General features: G+C 39.0%; 1 protein-coding gene across 13 annotated transcripts in view; it reads left to right on the plus strand.

Annotated features, from left to right (window-relative positions):
* CADPS (calcium dependent secretion activator) overlaps positions 1-23,664 on the plus strand; it is a 571,423-nt gene that overhangs the window by 388,085 nt on the left and 159,674 nt on the right. For all 13 annotated transcript variants that reach the window (XM_060202988.1, XM_060202982.1, XM_060202989.1 and 10 more), the window contains exon 13: positions 483-670. In XM_060202988.1, the coding sequence (XP_060058971.1) occupies positions 483-670 (188 nt within the window). The remainder of the gene's footprint in view (positions 1-482; positions 671-23,664) is intronic.

Here is a 23,664-nt window from a genome sequence, read left to right on the forward strand (position 1 = left end):
TAGCTGAAATTCTTTCATCAGGTACAAAATACTCTGCCAGTGGCAGGCACTAATGCTGTTCTTTTCTCTAAATGTTAACCAAGATTTTGCCTTGACTCACTCTAATACTCTTCAGGGAATACGGTTCGCTATTGGAACAGTGGGCCAGGCTCTGTTTGGGGGAGTACACTACTTGCTAATCCAGATGCCACTACTTACAAGTTCTGGCATACCAAAGAATCCCCACAACCTTCCTTGAGTTTAGTTTTCCCTTCCAGATTCAGCAGAGGGTTATCAGTACCTACTTTATAGGACTACTGTGAGGATTAAACTGGATAGCACACATAATGTGACTATCATAGTGGCTGACACCTATTAAGTCAGCAGTAAGTGTTAGTGCTGGCTATTTTTAATCCCCTTTTTCCAATCACCCCCAAACACTAGCAACTCTCCAGAAAGCAACCTGTATTTAAAAGAAAGTCTCTCCTCTATTCCCCAAACAGGGCTGGTTCAGTCCTGGCCAAGTCTTTGTACTAGACGAGTATTGTGCCCGAAATGGAGTCCGAGGGTGTCACCGACATCTCTGCTACCTCAGAGACCTGCTTGAAAGGGCAGAAAATGGCGCCATGATTGACCCCACCCTCCTTCACTACAGCTTTGCCTTCTGTGCATCCCACGTCCATGGAAACAGGTAAGCACATGCCCAGAGGTATTCCTCAGGGAAAAATATTGCACACTGGCAACTGTTTACAATGGTTATATATTTAAGATCACCTCTTATTCTCCTTCATCCCTTTATTAGTACAAACAGACACACAAAGTTACACAAAGAACACAAAAGTCTAACTTTGTTTCTTCTTTCAATGACAGATGGGAATTTGGGATAGTTTCTGAAGTCAGAGCAATCTAGGTTCAATTCATGGCTCTGCCATTTATTAACAGTGAACCTGATGGTAATTAACCTCTCTGTATACAGTTTTCATCTTATCTGTTAGACAGGGATCACAGTTTCTTCATGGGGGATGTTGAGAGGATGAAGATAGATATAAACTATACAGTACAATTCCTGGAACGTAGCAAAAGCTTAATAAGTATTTGCTCTTGTTATCATTTATTCCATCATCATTCACTGATTGCTCACTACCAGATACTCTAGTATACATTCAGTATATATGATGAACAAAAACTTGACATCAACATAGGCAGAGTTTCACAGAGATTGGTGCTCTGAAGAAAAGGAATACAATCCCATGATAGCATTTAGTGAAGGAATATGAGTCAGATGTGGTGGCAGTATGGCAGGGAAGGCCTCCCTGAGGAAGTGATGCTTCGGTTAAGAACTGAAGCATGTGTAGGAGTTGAATGTTTCCAGGCAAAAAGGAACAGCATGTACAAATGCCCTTGCAGAAGGAGGAAGCCAAGCACATTTCAATAGCTGAAACAAGCTAGGTGAAGCTGGAATGCAAAGATGATCATTACACTTGGAGCTTAACCATAGAGGTGGGAAGAACTTTTAGCTACTCTCATTTTATAGATGTTACAGACTAGACTAGAACATCACTGCTCCTGTCTCCATACCAAGTACTCTTTTTCTTTAGACATTCCCCAGCTCCTGGAGGAAAAGATCCATGTTCTGAATAATGCAAAAAGGCAAATAATTTAAGAACATTACCATTTGGCTCTAAAGACATAGAATAAATTTCCATATTGCCACAGCCAGTTTACAATCGCAATGTATAAAGCCTTACACTACAATAAAGAAAAGTGTACTTTACCCCAGAGTGTCCCTAATAAATAGCCAGTGAAGGAAAATTACGTGGTTTCAGCCTCCAGTGGAAAAGTTATTGCTCTGAAAATTCATATTTTGGGGAAACCAGAGCTGACTGCATTTATTTTAAATCATAACGGTGTCAATTATCTTTATCATGGCATGCTAAACAGCTCTGAAATATCTGTGGGATCTACCCTATGCTTTTTCTTTCTCTAGGGCTGGTAGATACTGTAAAATCCAACTTCAACTTTTAGAGCTAGAAAACAATAGTATTGTAGGCTTGAATATTTAACAGGCAGGTAGATCATCATAGTCTCCCTTTGTTATAAGGTTCACTAGCCCTGCACATGACCTTTCATTTGCATAAATGATACTCCTGATACTCTGCTACCTGGGAAGTATCTGCATAATTCTGCTTTTTATAAATATGTACACTTTGATGACTATCTGTTACAGCCTCTTGGACTGAAATCTTTACACAGAGAGAGAAGTTGCATTATATTCTCTGGGTTGTCACACTGTATTCTACATATGTTACTGAATAAGAAAGTGTTATAAAATAATGAAGTGTTTTTGTAAACTCCCTGGTAAACATCATCATGAATTATGATACACATTGTCTGGGTTTCATATTGTAAGACTGCCACTTGATTCACAGTTAGGTTTATACATCTTGTCATGGAAACAGTTTTGGATTTCTTATTTTCTTTTCAGTTCTGATTTTCCTTATGCAAGTTTGCATCTTTTTTTTTTTTTTTTTGCTTATTATTTGAGTTTGAATGTATTTGCTCTAGCTTTTTGATGCATCCTTCTTTTTCTTTCTTTTGTTTGTGCATGTATGTGTGCTCTTGATTCTCCCATGCCTGGTCACACTCTGTGCATGCCCCATGTGACAACCCCCCTCCAAAGTCAACAAATGCATGTGTACCTTAGTGGGCTGCCATCAGATACAGACCCTGAAGGGAGCAAAATTCCCTCCCCATCTGAACCAGAGGCTAAAAAAGATAACAAAAAGGAATCCAAAAAAAGGAAAGATCCCAAAACCATGGGAAATACAGAACTCAAAAGGTAAGAAGTTACATATATAGTGGCTCATGTTTTACAATGTCTGTGACCTTTCTTTTTCTTCATCTCTTCCACTATAGCAAATAGAAAGCTTTGTGTATTTGTGAAGTAGCGATTCCATTTAGGCTTTTATTTTCCAGAGGTGTACTTAAGAATTCCTAGCAATGAAAACAAAATATATCGTTCATTCGAACTGAATTTGAGTCAGGTATTTAGTGACTCTTAAAGCATGTTCATACTGAAAAACTGAGCAATATGTAAACAGAATCATGAGTCAGATTGCTATTTTAGTGACATCTAGTTAGGGGCCTGGTACCTTACCAAGTCATTCGTATTAAGCAACCCATGATTTATAATTTTGAAATTATGTGTAAAGAGCAAATAAAATGGGTTGGCATAAGATAAGCCTGTACATTTATAGTAGCTTCATAATTTTCAGCCAACCCCCCTTGGTTCCACATTTATCTCATAAGAGAAAGCTGTTTTCAAATAATTATTTATAATAAAGACAGGATTCCTATCACTAAATTAATGACTCTTAAGTAGAATCAGTTATATAATGAGGTCACCACAAAGCACTTTTTAGTTCTAAGATGGTGTTTAGATACTTTATGTCATTTAGAGATGCTCTCTTAATGAGCTGATATATTAGCAAATTGGTAGCTTTTTTTCCTTTTACACCACATTTACTGTATATATACAGTGCCTTTATCCTTATGGCTTTAATCACCTTCCATACCCTCACTTCAAATTTATATTGGCATTTCAAAGTTTTGTTGTGGCCTTGAATCTGATAATATCCTGGCATTGTTATGCTACTAAAAGGTCACAAGCAAATGTTATTTATGCTTCACTATGACGTTATTCACTGACATTTAATTAAAATAAAGGTTTTTTTCTTGCCACTGGGACTTTGCACCTGCATGATTCCACTGCTCTCAGCTGATTATTTTCTTCCTTTTTAATCACAAGTAGAACAGAGGGGAAGAGAAAGGAGAGTAAGACAGAGAAGAAGAGCATCACTCCACCACTATCACAAAGCTTTTCCTTGTGCATGGTGCTCCTGTGTGGTGCCAGAGGCTGGAGCTTGGTTCCCCATGTGTGGTAAAGTCTGCACTTTACCAAGAGAGCTGTCTTCCGCTCCTAACTGGAATGTTTTTAAATTCTTAAATATATATGTATCGCATGTAGGTAGAGCAAATAAAGGTACCAATTCTCAACTTCTAGAGAAGGCGGTATGTAGTCAACACTGAAGATGTCCGACAGTGAGGCTCAAAGAAAGTCCTGATTCTATTTGGACAGTCATCATCTCAACTCATAATATATAAGGATGTTGAAGTAGCACTTCTGTTTAAATTTCCCTGTGAGGGTTAGACTGCAAAGCAATAAAAGCTTGCAGCAAGTAAGAAAGGGCTCTCAGAGAATGTTGACATGCAAGCAAGGTCTTCAGAAAGCCTGTCTGTTGCTGTCCAAGGTGCTGCTTTTGCCTCGTGGCATCGAAGCAGAACACAGAGGAAACAAGTCAGACTTGCTGGAGACTTACCTATTCCCTGTACTAAGAAAACGATCAGAAAGCATCTTCATGGTACTTTGAGAGGATTTTATGTGTTTCAGGATTTATATTTACAATGATTTTTTTTATTTAAGAAAGGATTAATGAACAAAACCATAAGGTAGGAGGGGTACAACTCCACACAATTCCCACCACCCAATCTCCATAACCCACCCCCTCCCCTGATAGCTTTCCCATTCTCTATCCCTCTGGGAGCATGGACCCAGGGTCATTGAGGGTTGCAGAAGGTAGAAGGTCTGGCTTCTGTAATTGCTTCCCCGCTGAACATGGGCGTTGACTGGTCAGTCCATACTCCCAGTCTGCCTCTCTCTTTCCCTAGTAGGGTGTGTCTCTGGGGAAGCTGAGCTCCAGGACACATTGGTGGGGTCTTCAATCCAGGGAAGCCTGGCCAGCATGCTGGTGGCATCTGGAACCTGGTGATTGAAAAGACAGTTAACATACGAAGCCAAACAAATTGTTGTTGAGCAATCATGGACCCAAAGCTTGGAATAGTGGAGAGGAAGTGTTAGGGAGGTACTCACTGCAAACTCTAGTGTACTTCTGTTTTCAGGTATATATTTTGCAGTAGTTTATGGGTACGTGTGAACATAAGCTCTCTCTCACAGAAACTGGTGTATATCTAGGTTATGGGACTTTGTTAGAAAGTGAACCACCTGAGATGAAATTAGAGTGTACTATAAAAGGAAAGGTCTCACCTGAGTAATGAAGCTGAAGGGTTGTCATTCCACACGTGAAGTCTCTGGACACAGTCTGAGGTGAAGCATGTTGAGGTGGCAATCGTTGCATTGGTTAGGTTGTGATCGGCAGATGCAATATTATTTGATATGGATTGGGAGAGGCATATGGGAAAGTGGGCCCTATCCAAGAGTTCCAGGACTGGGGGAAGCAGAGGCTCTATAGTGGAGATGTGAGGTTCCTGCTGTCTTAGGGTTCAAAAAGACAATCGATAATTAATGTTATCATCACATTATTTGGTAATTGGGTTAACTTTGAAAAGTCCTTTTGTTATGGTTTGCTGTACAGTACCCAGTATCTTGTATATAGCTGTGCTATTGGATGCTTCTAATCTACTTGGTCTAGGCTTTTGAGAGAGTCCGCATATCAAATATACAGCCTATATAAGCCTATATAAAGCCTATATAAAGATTCAGTTTGTGTTTTGAGAAACTTTGAGACATACAATTGATTTTCCCCCTCTCATATTAATTAACTACTGATTTATATGTCTACATTTTGCTAGGAGTGTACATAAACACCAATCCCACCACCAAAAGACTGTGACCCATCCCTCCCACCCACTCCCACCCCCCACTGGCCCAGGAAGCTGCATGTCTACCCCTCACCACAGGGTTTTTACTTTGGTGCCCTACTTACAATTTGATCAGGTCCTGCTTTTAGTTTCCCTTTCAGATCTTCTTACTCAACTTCTGTTGATGAGTGGGATCATCCCATACTCATCTTTATCTTACATTGATTTTTTAATGAAGAATTAAAATTATGCTTAGTTATGTGCCACTTTGCAGTTTACCAAGAACTTCCATATATTCTGCTTCGTCTGCTATAATATTTCAGGTTATTTATCCCTATTTTATTTATTTTAATTGAATTTTATTAACCTTTTGATGGTTTAAAATAAAACTTTCAGGTTATATTCAGCTTGTACCTCAGTGAGTGTACAAACTTTGTAACTTTCACCACCAAAGTTCTAATGTCATTCTCATTATTAGATTTACCCCACCTGCTTTCTACCTCCTTTCCTTTATCTTATAGCAACCGTAATATTTTAACATAAACTAAGAATTATTTTTGTTATTTGTTTATTTGCTTTGACTATGTTTATTCCTCATATGAACGAACCCATCTAATAATTACCTTGTACTCTCAGACTTATTTTTCTTCTCATTCACCTCACACTTCATCCATGTCATTACAAAGGCAAGATCTCATATTTTCGGTATTCCACTGAATGTGTATCCACCAAAATTTCTCTATTCAATTTTCAGTTGACAGGTATTTCAGTTGTTTCCATGTCTCAGCTATTGTGAATAATGCAGCTGGTAATGAGAGATGCATATACCTTTCATAATGGTTGTCTCCATATTCATCAGCTAAACATAGTGTTTTTGCTATCTGATACTCTTGCATCACATGTTACTTTTTTCTTTTTCTTTTTCATTTTTTTTTTGCCTCCAGAGTTATTCCTGGGGCTCAGTACTAGCACTATGAATCCACTACTCCTGCAGCCTTTTTTCTTTCTCTTTCTATCTTTTTAAAATTTATTTATTTATAAAAAGGAAACATTGACAAAACCATAGGATAAGAGGGGTACAACTCCACACAATTCCTACCACCAGAACTCCATATCCCATCCCCTCCCCTGATAGTTTTCCTATTCTTTAACCTTCTGGGAGTATGGACCCAAGGTCATTGTGGGTTGCAGAAAGTGGAAGGTCTAGCTTCTGTAATTGCTTCCTCGCTGAACATAGGCATTGACAGGTCGATCCATACTCTCAGCCTCTGTCTCTCTTTCCCTAGTAGGGTGGGTCTCTGGGAAATCAGATCTCCAGGACACATTGGTGGGGGTAGTCTGTCCAGAGAAGTCTGGTTGGTATCATGCTAGCATCTGGAACCTGGTGGCTGAAAAGAGAATTAAACTATAAAGCCAAAGAAGTTGTTGACTAATCATGAACCTAAAGGCTGGAATAGTGCAGATGAAGAGTTGGGATGGTCTCCATTTTGTAGATAGCTAGTAGGCATATTTTAGTTATATTCCAAAGGGCCTGTGGTTATACTAGTTTTTTTCCCTGAGCCTGAAATCTGATATGCAGGTGAATCCAATTATTGTCTGGGGAGGTGATGTCATGGCTGGAAAAGGAATAGAAAGCTGGATCAGGGAAGGAATAGCTCCCTATTACGGGGAAGCTGTATAAATATTGTTGACTGTAAACCCCATCGATTTGATTTGGTCTGGGGCCCATATTCAGCTTAGGAGCCTATGTGACCTCTGCATCCCTGTAGATCTGAGCTCACATTCTATGGTCATGAGTAGGAACATTTCAGGCTGCCCCAATATCGACCCATCTTCCTCAGGTGTAGCATAGAGTATGTTGTCCATCCTCCCTTCAGAGGATGGAACATTCTCTACCATTGTTGATCCAAGTTGAGGGCAAAGTCCTATGGGGGGCCCACAAAGGGGTCTATTTTGTTATTTCTGATAGAGATGACCAGTAACAAGACGAGAGGGATTTATTTGAGGTCTAGGCCCATTATGTCTGTTCGGGAATCTCAGGACTCTCTGAATATGGCCCCAGCTGATGGGGTGGCCTGATAGTGACTAAAGAGTCATCATTAAAGTATGCTAGTCTCTTTCCCTTATTCAGCTTTTGCAGCCCTTGCTTTGCTTTGCTAAGGTTAGCTTTGGAGTGAGTGAGAGAACCATAATAGGAAATAGGTGAGGAGGGTATCTAAGTCTAGTTAGATACTATTGCATTATGAACTTTATACTGACTCACTGCAGAATATGGTGTACTTTTGCTTTCAGGTATATATTTTGCCCTAATTTGTGGATACATGTGGGCATATGCTCTATCTTATGGGACCTGGTCTATATCTAGGTTTGGGGACTTTGTTGTGTTAGAAAATGAACCACCTGGAATGGAATTCAAGAATACTATGAAAGGAAAGGTCTCACCCAAGTAATGAGGCTGAAGGGTTGACATTCCATGCCTGACGTCTCTGAACACAGCCTGAAGTGAAGAATGCTGAGGTGGTACTCGTTGCATTAATTGGGTTGGGCTCAGTGGATGCCATATCATTTGGTATGAATTGAGAGAAGCATGCAGGAAAGTGAGCCTCACCCTAGAGGTTCCAGGACTGAGGGAAATATAGGCTCTATAGAGGAAGTAGGAGGTTCCTGCTGTCTTAGGGTTAAGAAGGTAATAGATAGTTATTGCTATAATCACATTATTTGGCGATTGGGTTAACTCTGAAAAACTCTTTGTTAGGATTTGCTGTATCATTTACAACACCCCCATAATTTATGTCCTTTAACATTATTTGTATATAGCTGTGCCACCAGTTGCTTCTGTTCTCCCTGGTCTAGGCTTTTGAGAGAGTCAACATATCAAAGTCTCAGCGTATGTATTTAAAAGACTAGGTATGTGCTTTAAAAAGTTTGAGACATACAATCAATTTTTCCCTCTAATTTTTTTATAGGACAGAGAGAAACTGAGGAGAGTAGAGGGAAAAGGAGGGGAGCGAAGTGGAGGGGAAGATGGAAGATAGGGAGAGAGAAAGAGAAAGACAGACAACTGCAGACCTGCTTAATCAATTATGAAGTGTTCTTCCTGCAGATGGGAAACCCAGGGCTTGAACCATGATCCTTCCGCAGGTCCTTGTGTTTCTTACTATGCACGCTTAACCCGATGTGCCACCACCTGACCCCCACATGTTATTTCTTTTTTTTTCTTTTTACTACCTTTCATAAAAGCTGCATCCCTCTCACCAGTACATGTTTCCAGCCTTTGCTATGTAAACCAGTCTTTTTAAAAATATATTTATTTATTCCCTTTTGTTGCCCTTGTTGTTTTTTATTGTTGTAGTTACTATTGATGTTGTCATTGTTGGATAGGGCAGAGAGAAGTGGAGAGAGGAGGGGAAGGCAGAGAGGGAGAGAAAGATAGACACCTGCTTCACTGCTTGTGAAGCAACTCCCCTGCAGGTGGGGAGCTGGGCACTTGAACTGGGATCCTTAGGCCGTCCTTGCACTTTGCGCCATGTGCACTTAACCCACTGTGCTACCGCCCGACTCCCGTAAACCAGTCTTACATTTGATAGATGATAGCTCATTGTAGTTGAAATTTGCATTACCCTAAATGATATCGTTAACTTGTATGAGTTCTTTATACATTTTGGATTTAACCCCTTATCTGACAAATGATATACAATTACCTTTCCAAGTAAGTTACTTGAAAGCTGTTTTTTTGGTTCTTCGGGGTGTTTTCTTTTGTTACACAAAGCATTTTAGTTTTCTGTAGTTCCATTTATATTTGCTTTTGTTTCTTTTGACATTGATATCCAGTCCCCTAAAGACATTTCTGTAGTTGATGCTCATGACTGTATTTCCTATATTTCCTTCTGTGTATTTTTATCATTTGAGGTGTTATATGCAAGTCTGATACAGGTTAGGTTAATTTTTTTTAATTTTTTATTTAAGAAAGGATTAGTGAACAAAAACATAAGGTAGAAGGGGTACAACTCCACACAATTCCCACCACCCAATCCCCATAATCCCCCCCCTCCCATGGTAGCTTTCCCATTCTCTAGCCCTCTGGGAGCATGGACCCAGGGTCGTTGAGGGTTGCAGAAGGTAGAAGGTCTGGCTTCTGTAATTGCTTCCCCACTGAACATGGGCGTTGACTGGTCGGTCCATACTCCCAGTCTGCCTCTCTCTTTCCCTAGTAAGGTGTGTCTCTGGGGAAGCTGAGCTCCAGGACACATTGGTGGGGTCTTCAATCCAGGGAAGCCTAGCCAGCATCCAGGTGGCATCTGGAACCTGGTGATTGAAAAGAGAGTTAACATATGAGGCCAAACAATTTGTTGAGCAATCATGGATCCCAAGCTTGGAATAGTGGAGAGGAAGTGTTAGGGAGGTACTCACTGCAAACTCTAGTGTACTTCTGCTTTCAGGTATATATTTTGCAGTAGTTTATAGATACGTGTGCACATAAGCTCTCTCTCACAGAAACTGATGTATATCTAGATTATGGGACTTTGTTAGAAAGTGAACTACCTGAGATGAAATTAGAGTGTACTATAAAAGGAAAGGTCTCACCCGAGTAATGAAGTTGAAGGGTTGTCATTCCACACGTGAAGTCTCTGGATACAGTCTGAGGTGAAGCATATTGAGGTGGCAATCGTTGCTTTGGTTAGGTTGTGATCGGCAGATGCAATATTATTTGGTTCGGATTGGGAGAGGCATATGGGACAGTGGGCCCTATCCAAGGGTTCCAGGACTGGGGGAAGTAGGGGCTCTATAGTAAAGATGTGAGGTTCCTGCTGTCTTAGGGTTCAAAAAGACAATTGATAGTTAATATTATCATCACTTTATTTGTTAATTGGGTTAACTTTGAAAAGTCCCTTTGTTATGGTTTGCTGTACAGTACCCAGTATCTTGTATATAGCTGTGCTATTGGATGCTTCTAATCTACTTGGTCTAGGCTTTTGAGAGAGGCCGCATATCAAATACACAGCCTATATATTAAAAAGATTCAGTTTGTGTTTTGAGAAACTTTGAGACATACAGGTTAGGTTAATTTTTAAGAGCTATTAAATAGTGTTCTAGTTTCATTTTTTTTTTTTGCATGTGACTTTTCAGGGTTCCCCAAACCTTTTCTGATATGTAGATATAGCTGGACTCTCAGTTCTTTTCTATAATCTATGTACCTGTTTTTGATCCAATACCATCCTGGTTGCAGTTATTTTTACTTTCTAGCTTAGAATGAATATACAACATAACAAAAATACTCCCATTTTTCTTCTTGTTTTCTCTAGATAGCTTTAGCTATTTAAAGTCTTTTGTACTTTCAGAATATTTTGAGGACTTAATTTAAAATTAATTGGTTTTCAATTTAATTGAAAATTATTGCTGTTTTTAGAAGCATTGTGTCGAATCTCTAAACTGTATAATATAATCATTTTAGCAATATTTATTCTCCTGAATGATAAACATAGGCTATATGTTCATTTCTCTTTATTGTCTCCTACTTTTTGACAATGTCTTAGCCTTTTTTCTGTATAGGTGTTCTTTTAATATTTTCACATATAGTTAATTTACCCTTTTAATAGATTATGAATGGAATTTTTTTCTTCGAATCTTTTTTCTTTAATACATTACTTGTATAATGAAATGAAACAGTTTTGTTTGTGTATTGAGTCTATGTCTTATCACCTTACTGTATTATTATTAATTTTTTTCCTGCCACCAGAGTTATTGCCAGGGCTCAGTACCTGCACTAGGAATTTACCATTCCCAGCTGCCATTTTTTGCCTTTTTTTTTCTTTCTATTTTTTAATTGGATAGGATAGAAAGAAATTGAGAGGAGGAAGGAGAGATAGAGAAGGAGAAAGAGACACACCTACAGACCTACTTCACTTCTCATGAAGCATCCTCCCTGCAGGTAGAGAGTGGGAACTCAATCCTGGGTCTGTGTGCATAGTAACATGAACAATTAACTGGGTGTAAAGTCATTTCATCACTTCTCCTCACCTTTATCTCCCTTAAAGCATCACTCTGGCACAATAGATGCCAGGGATTGAATTTGGAAATACATGCCTGAGATTCCAGTACGCCATCTACTGAACCACCTCCTAAGATGCAAGATTTATTCATTTATTAACATGAGGCAAAGTGGGGGTGTGGTGGGGTGGGGACCAGACCATCACTGTGGCACAAGCAATGACAGGAATCAAAGTTGGGGTCTCATGCCTTGTAAGTCCAACACTCTAGCCACTGTCCCACTTCCCAAGCTATATAATCTAGGATTTTTGTTTTTCCTTTTGTGGAATTAGTATATTACATTTATTGCTTTATATATGTTGTGCCTTGGTTAAAACTCATTTGGTCATAATGAATTCAGAGATAACTGTTTCAATATTTTCTGATGAGATGCTACAGCAGTCATATGAACTAAGCAAATAGGTCCTATTTTGATCTTGAGGATGTCCTCTTGGTAAAAAGCTGGAGTTTGTTTGGTGTTTTAAACCTAATAGGGCTCAGTGCCAGCACTATGAACCCACTGCTCTTGGAGGTCTTTTTTTTTTTCATTTTTTTAATTGGATAGGACAGAAGGAAATTGAAAAAGGAGGGGAAGATAAAGAGGGAGAAAGATAGACTCCTTCAGACCTACTTCGTTGCTTGTGAAGTGTTCCCTCTTCTGGTGGGGATCTGAGGGCTCAAACCCAGATCCTTGCATGGGTCCTTGCACTTAGTACTATATATGCTTAACCATGTGTACCACTTCCCAGCCCTGAGTCTTCTATGAAAACTAGTTAACATTTTGCTTTAGAGGAAACCATTTTCCCCACCATCTTTCTCCAGTGTGAACAGTGCTTGCATGTGGAGATGTTATATGTTCTTTGAGCAAGATAAAGAAAGAATTAGTGACACATGTAAGGAAATTGTGTTTTAAACTGAATTTCACTAGATAGTGGAGCCCCAGATTCAGAGTAGTGTGAAGTCACTTTTCACCTAATTTTAAACAGTTTACCTGGTATTAGCCCAGTAGCCCTAAAAGTGGAAGTAGAGCCTGGATCTGCTGCAACTAGAAATCTTTATGACCACTAAGGTGTTCAGACAGAAGTGTCTTCCAGCTACACTGGCAGCCAGTATCACATCTCTATGAAAGACTATGTATATAACCCAAAGCATATAATCAAAAGTAGGTACATGTTATCAAAACTTGACATGTCACATCATGTGGTGGTGTCAAATTATACCATTGCAATCCTGTAATTTCCTAAACTATTTAGTCACCAATAAAAATGAAAAAAGAAAAGTCTTCTAAAGAGCAGAAGCAACCAAAAAAAGCCAGGACCAACTGACTTAATGAGTGAATTCTATTAAACTTTCAAAGAAACATACTATCTGCTAATAAACTCTTCAAAAAAAATTAGAGTGGGGGGATATAACAGTGACTTAAACAATAAACTCTCATGCCTGAGTCTGGGTGGTCCCAGATTTAATTCCAGGCACCATTATAAGACAGAGCTGAGAAGTGCTCTGGGAGAGAAAAAAAATCAATGCTAATATATATATCAAAGAAAGGGATGTACCCAAATTTATGAGGTAACACCCAAATAAGACATGTACACACACACAAATAAAATGAACCTTTATCTCTGATAAACACAGATGCAAAAATCATCAAGAAAATAACCTAGACAAATAAAACCAACAATACGCTAAGAGAACAAAATTCTTTTGAGGTTGCAGAAGATCAGAGGTCTGGCTTCTGTAATTGCTTCTCCACAAGACATGGGCTTTGGCAGGTCCTTACCCCCAGCCTATTTCTCATTTCTCTTTCCCTAGTGGAGTAGGACTCTAGAGAGGTGAGATCCCTAAGGGACACATCATTGAGGTCGTCTGCCCACAAAGTTCAGGATGGAATCATAGTAGCATCTGCAACTTGGTGTCTGAAGTAAGTAAGGTATGAGGTGGGACAAAATGTTTAATAAATAGGAACCAGAAAATAAAATAGAGCAGGTGAGAATAGGAACTCTAGGGTGATAAGCTAGAAACTCTACTTTAAGTATGTTCCTTGGGGCCCATGATTTTAATGATTTTTGCCTGAGCTTGATAGTTAACATGGAGGTGGGTTGAAAATACTGTTTGGGAAGATATGGTCAGAGGTAAGAATAGGACTAGGAAGCTGGATTAGGGCAGAGAGTAGCTCCCAAACTTGAAGAAAATATACAAATACAGTTAACTCTTTACCATATCAACCTGACCAGGGCCCATGTATATTTAGCAAAGAAGCCTGTGTGACCTCTAAGTCCCTCAGTTTGAGCTCTCAGTCCATTGTCACAGCTAGAAACATTCTAGGTTGCATTCACTTCAGGTCCAGTCTTCCTCAAGTGGTAGAGTAGGCTAACACAGCCTCCCTTCAGAAAGTGGGGCAATCCCTACCATTGCTACTTTATTGAGAGGGCAAGGTCCTGGAGAGACCCTTGAAAGTGCTTATGGTGATATTCATTCCTGATAGAAGTGACCAATGATGGTGGAAAGAGTGGTCTGTTAGAGGTCTAGGCCCATAGTTATCTACAGGGGAATCCTAGGATACCCTGACTTGGAGTTCAGGTGATGAGATGGCCTTATAGTAACCAAAGAGGCCAACATTAAGTGTGCCAGTCTCTTGCCCTTTTCCAGATTTTGTAGTCCTTTCTTTATCTGACAAGCTTAGACTTTCGACCAGCTGTTAAATCTTGTTGGATAGGGCAGAGAGTATTTTGTGGTATCCAAATTGGTATGTGGGGTAAAGTTGGGGAAGAAATACCCCTAGGATTTTAGTGGGGTCTAAGCCTCGAGTTTTACTGTGTTTACTTGTTTGATGATACTAGTAAAGGTTTTCATGGATATAATAATTATCCTTTATTATATATATACCAGTATATCTCTTAACCAATTATACACTTTTTTCTTCTAAAGATTATCTCAAGGGGTGACAGTAATGCTGATGCTGTCAGAAGAGATTAAGAGATATATCTTACTTCTTTTGTGTACTTAGTTGAGTATATAGAGTGATTGAGGGATGTGAGGTATGGGGTAGGAGAAGAGGAGGTCTAGGCCTAAGTAGTAATTATTTGACTAGAATATCTATAATGCCTTCTTTATGCCATTCTACTAGATTGCCAAGCTTATGTCTAAGTCGAATCATAAAGGACTATCAAGCACTTTTACTTTGAGATGTATAGTTGCCCCTAACTTATGTATATGCATATACATGTACCCAGCCCCGTAGGCCCTAGTCTATATCTAGCATCTGTAACTTTGTTGGAGTGTGTGCTATCTGAAATGGAACAGGGTAGTCCCATTTGTTAGGAAAGCTCTCACTCAATATAATTGAAGCTGGAAGGCTGACATCTCAGGCTTGCCCTCTCTGGAAGGAGACTGGGGGGGGGGGGGTATCTCCATTTAGTGGAGAGGCCAGGGAGGTTCCTCAGAATTCTACAATAAAAAGGATAGCCAACACAAACAAAAAATTACACTCCCAGGTGGTGAGCTGAAATTCACCTCTTTTTACTTGAGTTTGTTTTATACACTGTCTGTGTCTAAAGGCATAGCAAGTGCCTCCACTAACTTTCAACTTGTGCAGTAGTTCTCACACTAATAATACATATAATAATACATATAAATCACATGGAAAATTTGTTTAAATGGCAAGTAGTAGGTCCTATCCTCAAATGACTTGATTCAGCAAGTCTTAGATGAGACCAGGCATGGGCAATGCATATATACATATATTATAATATCGTTATATTTTTTCAGAGACATACAGAGAAAAAGAAATAGAGAAGCCAGACAACTTCCTAGTTCTGGCTTATGGTGGTGCTGGAGATTGAACTTGGGACCTTGGAGCCATAGGCATGAAAAATCTTTACATAACCATATACTATTTCCTTAGCCCATATGTGCACTTTCATATATAAATCTATGTCTTATTTATTTATTTATTTTGGATAGAGAGAAGTTAAAAGGGAAGTGGGGTGCAGAGAGAGCAAAAGAGCAAGAGAGAGTTGCAGTACTGTTTCACCACTTGTAAAGCTTTCCTACTACAAATGGGGATCAGGGGCTTGAACCCTAGTTCTTGCACACTATGTATGCAGTCAAGCAGATGCACCCAGCCTCCTACATGTGTACTTAAAATCATCTCCTCGCTGGTGGGTCATCAAAATAACTCAACTTGGATAGTGCTCTGCTTTGCCATGTGCACAACTCATGTTCAGTCCTGGTCCCACTGTACTGAAGAAAGTTTTAGTGTTGTGGTCTCTTTCACCCTATCTCTATTATTGTTATTATTATCATCATTATTATTATTAATAGCTCTTCACACAGGTAACTCTAGGGCAAGTAATCTTCAGGTTTCACTTACATACAGCCTTGGTTGTCAAACTTGACTGCACACTAAAATAGCTATTGAAACCTAAAAATGATGATATCTTAGCCCCACCTGCAGAAATTCTTATTTTTTTAGTCTGATATGTACTCTAAGCATTGTATATTTTAAAATCTCCTCAAGTTATTATAATATGTGGCAATGCTTATGAAGCACCAAGTAAGAGAACATTAATTTGGACCAGCTCTTTAAAACTGAACCTTTTTTTTCTTCCAAGAGAGAAGGAAAGTAAAGGAAAATGTAAGTATGTTCAGCTGGTTGCACTTGGCGATCATAAAATCCACAGATGTAAATCGCTATATCTTCTCATTTTTAAATCAGCTTCTAAGGTTGCAGTACTTAATTTTCACCATAATATTTTTAGTATTCTTTCTAGATGACATTTAGATTAACATCACTTTGGTCACTGTCCCACAGTGACAAGGCAATCAAACAGCTCTGGTGATTGCAAGTTGCATCAATGTTCCTTGGATCCCTTTATTATTGGGATTGGAAATTTTCTCATTTACATTATTATTTAACATTTCTTGAATGCCAGTGCTGCTCTTCACATATGGCCTGTGTAGAAAGTACATTGTATCAGCAATTAACAAATCTATAATGCCAAACGCCCCAATCCAAAGTAAACTGCATAGATTAATGAGTCTGCAAGCAGATGTAAGAGGGCATGAGTCCTAAAAAGCTCTGAAAATGTGTCCAAGGATTCTTTTAAGAGATGTGTTTGAAGCCAAGGTGCTCCTGCATGCAGATATTGTGTGATCTTGTGGGTGAAATTTGAGTTACTGAACAATCAGATGGAACTCACTTTTCTCCTCTGTTATTCCACCTGACTCCCATAGTAAGGGGTTCCTTCCACACAATTACCCATACAAGAACCCCAGAGACAATCTTTGACTCATCCCTCTCCCTCAACACATCATTCGTTTTTGTGAATTGAATTAATATGCCAACATGCCCTGTCAATGCTCTTAAGTAACTCTCAAGTTTATCCATTTCTCCCTCTTCAGTGCCACTACCAAAGTTTTCTTCTATCTTCTCTTCTCTGAACAATAACAGTTGCCTCATTGACCACATCTTTGCCCATAATATTGACCCCTCACTTGCAATGCTTGTTTTATGATGTTTACTTTTATTTCTTTAGTGCCTTGTTCTGTGTCTCTCCTCTCTCCCTCTCTCTCTCTTTCTCCCCTTCTCTATCTCTCTCTTTCTCTCTCTGCCTCTCACTCTCTTTCTCTGCCTTCCAGGAAGTAAATGATCAGTGTTTGCATATGTATTTTTTAATTTTTCTTTCTTTTATTTTTTTATTTATTGTAATGAGGTTTATTGCTGGGGCTCAGTCTCTGCACCATGAATTCACCATTCCCTGTAGCCATCTCTCTCTCTCTCTAAATTGATAGAACAGAGAAAAATTGAAAGAACTGAAAGGGAAGGGGGAAGAGAGAGAAACTGAGACACTTGCAAACCTGCTTCACTCGATCAAGTGAGCCACCACCACCCAGTCCTTCTTTTTTCTTTCATTCCAACCTCTCACATTCCTTCCCTCTTTTATTCTCTCTCATACTCATTATGACATTATGTCTAGTGCTTTTTAACACTTCTTCTCCCAAAGAGAGACGGAGAGGACCAAGTTATAGGGATAGCTCTGCTTCCTGACATCTGAGTAAAGCACTTAAGTAATAGGCAAGTATGAGTGGGAGTGACAGTGACCCTACATTCTCAGTTTCATAGTACAAATTGACACGAGAAATTATTTCAGATATGGACACAAACATGTGATTGGATGACCTTCCAGTTCTGAGCAGATGCTGGCCTTGCCAATGGCTTAGTTGTGTTCTATAAATTCTAAAATAATAATAGAATCAACATTACCACATAGGAGTTACTTGTAAAGATGAAGTTTTTTAAATTACAAGTAAAACTTAATGTCCCAAAGAGAAATTCTCTTCAGAGCCTTTATTTTAACTTTATTTTTTTTCTTTTTTCCTTTATTTTATTAGCTAGAGCAGAGAGAATTTGGGGGGGGGGAGTGCAAGAGAGAGAGAGACTGCTTCACCTTTCATGAAACTTCCCCTCTACAGGTAGGATGGGGGCTTGAACCCTAGTCCTTGCACAATGTAGCATGTGCACTCAAGCAGGTGTTTGATCACCTGGCCCCTTCTTCTAACTTTTACCCATGTGATGTGACCCTCTTTCTAAAGGAGACTTGCCACACAAGGACAGCAGATTTTCCTACATAAACTTAAAACCTTATAAGATGTGCTGATTTACCTCACCCTGCAGTCCAGACTTTTTTTTTAACCTATAACAGACAATCAAGTAGTCAACATTTCCTTCCTAAAATTCCAACAGTGGTTCCTCAATTCATGGTCAATGATTTCACTGCAAAACAGATTTTCAGATGTCACATCCTTTTCCAAGTGAGGCTGATGCCAAGTAATCACATGTTATTGATCTGACTACTCAGAATTCCATACATAGATTCTTCATATGGAACCTAAAGCCTAATGGTCTAGAAGTAAAGAAATCCTTCACTTTTTCCTCCAAGAGAAAAGCCCATGAGGTATCTGTGTTGGAATTTGTCTCTCTCTCTCTCTCTCTCTCTCTCTCTCTCTCTGAGGCAGGAAAGTCATGCCATCTTATAGTACATATATTTTGCACCATATCTCTAAACATATTGCTTCATTCAGTCCTACAACTGTGCCTGACTCACTTTAACTAATGCCCATATGTAAATAGCATCCTTGTTCATTGAGGCTGCTTAGTAGAAACATCCCAATCACTCTCATTCTTAAGAAAAGACACCATTACAGGGTTATAACTACATATTTAAAAAATGCAAATAAATCAAAAAGGAGTTTGCCAGGATGTGTTTGTTTTCTCTATGCCTTTTTCTTCTTTCACTCTTTTTTTTTTTTCCAAATTAACTGATAGTCAACCTCAGGAAACTTCAGTGAGCATCTCTGTGTTGTAAAAACAGCTTGTTGTTGCTTCCTATCTTACTCTTTGTGATAACAAACACTTTGATATATTTGTTTTAGCAGCGTGTCTGAGCCCCAGGGCGTCAGGACATAATTGGAAAAGGGCATGAGCTGGAGGGAGAGGAAAGGAAAAGGGTAATACTGGGCTTTCATAATGAAGCAATGGCTATGGGATGTGAGAGTCCTAATTATAATGTGTAATTAACATAGTGATTATACAAACCATCCAGATGAGCAAGCAGGGGTGTCTCCTTTTGAGAGAATAATCCTTTGACTCTATCTTGATTTTGCCGTTATTAACCACTTGAAAGAAATAAAAGGAGATATTCCACAATAGGATTAAATTCAAAGGTGGCATTCTAAAAGTTGTTAGGATAGAGAATTCTAGAAGTCAATTAACAAAGAAAGAGAGGTTAAGAGTGTGTTTGATCTAAATGTTCTATTCAGGGAGCATCTCGAAGAACATCTACTAAGATATTCTGTACCACTCTGGCCCTTTAAGCTCTCGTGTTTCTGGGCTGGAACAGTTTAGTAGTGAGTGGGATTCAGTTATCATGCTTGTTTAAGGACATTTTCATGGATCCATAATGCGGTCTGCAGGCATGCATCCATTTGGAGAGAGAGAATATATCATGTTTACGGTGCCTGCACTGGCATATGTGGACATTTGCATTTGGAGAGAGAGTATATTCCCACTTCAGCTGGAGTTTTACCCTGTGTTGGTAGTGACTGAGTTTAAAGCTGGCTGTATGCAGAGAGGTGGGCCTCTTTTGTTGAATCCAACATTTCTTTTTACTTCTAGATTCTGTACTTAATCACTAAATAAATGCAGCATCAGAACACTCCCCTCTTTGTAAGTCTTGAGTTAATTTAGTTACCTGACCTTTGAGAGAGGTTTTCTCACCTTCAAAATCAGGGTTTTCTAGTCTAGCTTTCAAGGTAATGTTGAGAACTGTATTCTCAGGGAAATTAAATTCTAGAGATCTGTGTGCTCCTCCTGTGTGTGTGCTTATTAATGAACCCAAAGAAGTGAATTCACTTTGCAAAATGCATTGCAGCTTGAATTTTTAACTAGTTTATGTACACTTAGTTTTGAATATCAAAATAAAATGGTTCACTTCAGAAACTTATGTTAAATCCTCTTAGATAATCTTATAGTAGATGTTCATTAATAAGCTCTTACTTAAAAGCATTTGGAGAAAACTGAGAACAGTTGCATAACTAGTAATGGATGGGCAACTGGGTTATGGTATTTTCAATCTGAAAAAAAGAAAAGCACGACTCTAGTTATATTATTATTTGTGACATGGCTCAAGATGGGAGACTGTGAGGAGAGTGAAGATGACAGAACTGGTGCTAACCACTGTGACAAGAACTTGAAGAGCAGCCGACGTGACATCTTTCCTATCATGCTGCCGAAAAATGTCAACTTTGTGAAGGACAGTGAGAAAACGGTTTGCCGAAAACTTGAAAGGTGGATTCCAGAGATGCCTGCTGTGTCAGATGCAATATAGTCTTCTCTGGCCAGAGAGACTCACTTCTGGTCCCACTGATGGCCTGCAGGTGGGAGAGCTTCCAGTTTTCAGCAGGATTCCAAAAATGACTACACTTGACCTGCATATTATCTCAAGTTTGCAGGATCATGATATACAAGAAGTGAATTGTTAGCCAGCATGCAGTTAGGAGGAACCCGGACCACATAATTTCTGGCGCTCTCACTCTCTCTCTCTTTCTCGTGTGTGTGTGTGTGTGTGTGTGTGTGTGTGTGTGTGTGTGTGTGTGTGTGTGTGTTGGGGCAGTGTCTAAAGCTAGGCTCAAGGAACATATATACTTCTATTAAAATTAAGAGCATAGTAAAGAAAAGGGTGCTTCTTGAGCTTACATTCCTTCAATAAAGGGAGTAAAAACTAATTTTGAAAAATTAAGTCTATTGAGTTGATGTTGAAACCACAGAGCAAGAAATAGGGGGAGAGTTGGAGTCAGGTTGCCTACAGAAAAGTGGGAAATAGGACAAAAGCAGTGGTTCTCAATCCTTAACTGCAAATTGGAATAACCTGGAGGTTATTCCAATGACAATACCTAGGCCCTTCTACAGATACATTGAGTCAGAACTGGAAGGTGGGGCCCCTTAAAGCTCCTGCATGGTTCTAAGAAGCTTAAGATTCAGCTTTGCAGACTGAGAGATGGACTTCTGAAGGTATGGCTGGCCACAGGGATAAGCAAATTCCACCTCTTTATGGAGCTGAGAAGAGAGTTCAGTTGGCTCAGATTAGGTCACAGTTCAGTTTGGAAGGAACAACCTCCAGAAAGCCCTCGGGATTAGCAGCAAGAGGATAGACAACTCAATCTATCATGCATCTCTCCAAGAATCTTCACAATGTGGCCATGCTTACTCCTGTCAGAGAAAATTCACATTCTGCTAGCACATGGTAATAGACACTAAGAAGTAAAAAAAAAAAAAAAAAAAAAAATAGAGGACAGAAAATGCACCAGCCCAGGCATGAGAAGGCAGGGGACATGTCTCTTAGACATGGATTTCAAGCATGAGATTTGCCAACTAGAAGTTAAAAACCAAGCTTCTTCCTTCCTCTTATCTTAGTCTTTGTGACTCCTCAAGTGCCAACCTTCTGCATCCCACAATGACATTGGGTCCATACTCCCAGAGGGCTAAAGAATAGGAAAGCTATCAGGAGGGGATGGGATACAGAGTTCTGGTGGTGGGAACTGTGTGGAGTTATATCCCTCTTACCCTATGGTTTAGTCAATGTTTCCTTTTTATAAATAACAAATTTAAAAAATAAAAAAGTGCCAAGAAAGGAACAAGGTGCAGAGCCAGTTTTATGACAACTATAGAATCTTCTCCAAATATTTCCAGAAAAATAAATAAAAATAAGAAAACAAAAGCATGGCTTCTGAGAGACACTACTGAGTTCTATTTATTTTGCTAGCAGTATTGCTTGAACGGCACCTTGGGAACAAGGCAAATGTCACTTTGGGAGATTAGTGGATAATTTTCTTTGTAGCGAAGATCTGTAATAACAAATTGATTTCAGCCCAAGGGAAATTGGAAATATACCCCTTCAATCCCAGGAAAACCACACACCAAATACTCTTTCTCTAGTGTAGTGGTTTCAAAGTGTGACCCCTGAGCCAGCAACACCAGAGACTTTAATAGAAATGCAGATTCTCAAGCCATGCTTCATAACTACTGAATCAGAAACTTTGGTATAGGGCCTAGCAATTCGGGGTATTGCAAGCTGGTTAGCTGATTCTGAGACATGATCAAATTTGAAACCTGATGCTCACAAATAAAAGTATGTTATTGCGTCTTAGAGAAAAGTGCCACCCCTAAAAATATTGACCAGCGCTTTTCAAGTCCACAACAATGTATCTACACTTGTGCACTTAGCAGTCACAAGGTATAGGGCCTCAATGGAAAAGAAATTAATGTTAGAGTTTTCCAAAACAATTACATTAAATCAAACAAAATTTTTTTTTCCTTTTTCACAGATACAGGTACAAGATAATGACCTTAGCACATTTTGTTAGCCCTGTATGTCTCTTGTCAGTTTGCAAAATAGCGTTCCTTGTTACCGGTACTATTTCAGAGCAACTGTAACAATTAGAAGCAAATTTGCCCTGTGTCTCAAAATGCTATTTGTTTGATCAGAGTTTTTTATTGGTGAACTCTGTACTAAGTGTCTCACAGAAGTCAGATTGGTTGCTTCACTTACTTCAAAGTAAAACCATTCACACCGGCAAAGGCAATTAACAAGCAAATTAAAGAAAGCACTACAATGGTGATTTTTAGTTGCCTTTAGTTTTCAGTTACTTTGTTTGAATCATGAGATTAACAGCATTCTCAAAGTCATCTAAACAGAGGTTATCAAGGAGGCAGGAGCTGTTAGCTGATACCTTTAATAGCTACAAATGCAAATCACCAGAACAAAAAAGGGTGAAAACGTAATCAAATTTTACATTTACAATAATCTTCTTTATAGTGAAAATTACCTACGAAGTCCGTGGACATATTCAGTGTTTAAATTTTATCATCTCAAATGCAAATCTAGAAACTGACTGCTAGTTGCCTTTTTGCTGTGGAAGACTGGTTAAGAAACAGATACTTATGTAATTGTTCCACCTTCTGCACCCCATAATGGCCCTGGGTCTATACTCCCAGAGGGATAAAGAATAGGGAAGCTATCAGTAGAAGGTGTGGGATTCAGAGTTCGTGGTGGGAACTGTGTGGAGTTGTGCCCTTCTTATCCTATGGTTTTTTCCTTTTTATAAATAAAAATTAAGGAAAGAAAGGAAGAAAGAGAGAGAGAAAGGAAGGAAAGAAGAAAGAAAGAAAGAAAGAAAGAAAGAAAGAAAGAAAGAAAGAAAGAAAGAAAGAAAGAAAGAAAGGAAAAAATAAAGAAAGAGAGAGAGAGAAAAAAAGATATACTTTTCAGAGAACTTTACCTCCTAGCAATAGTCTGACATTTCTAGATTGCCATATTAAGTAGTCAGTCGCCTTGATTTTCCCTGATAGCTATAAATCCCTCTCTGAACTGTGAACTTATCAACATTTCCCCCCTTGCTAAGAAATAAAATGCTTAAAGATGACTGACTCACTTTCCCTCA

This window comes from Erinaceus europaeus, chromosome 12 (assembly GCF_950295315.1).
Source record: "Erinaceus europaeus chromosome 12, mEriEur2.1, whole genome shotgun sequence".
NCBI classification, from domain to species: Eukaryota; Metazoa; Chordata; class Mammalia; order Eulipotyphla; family Erinaceidae; genus Erinaceus; species Erinaceus europaeus.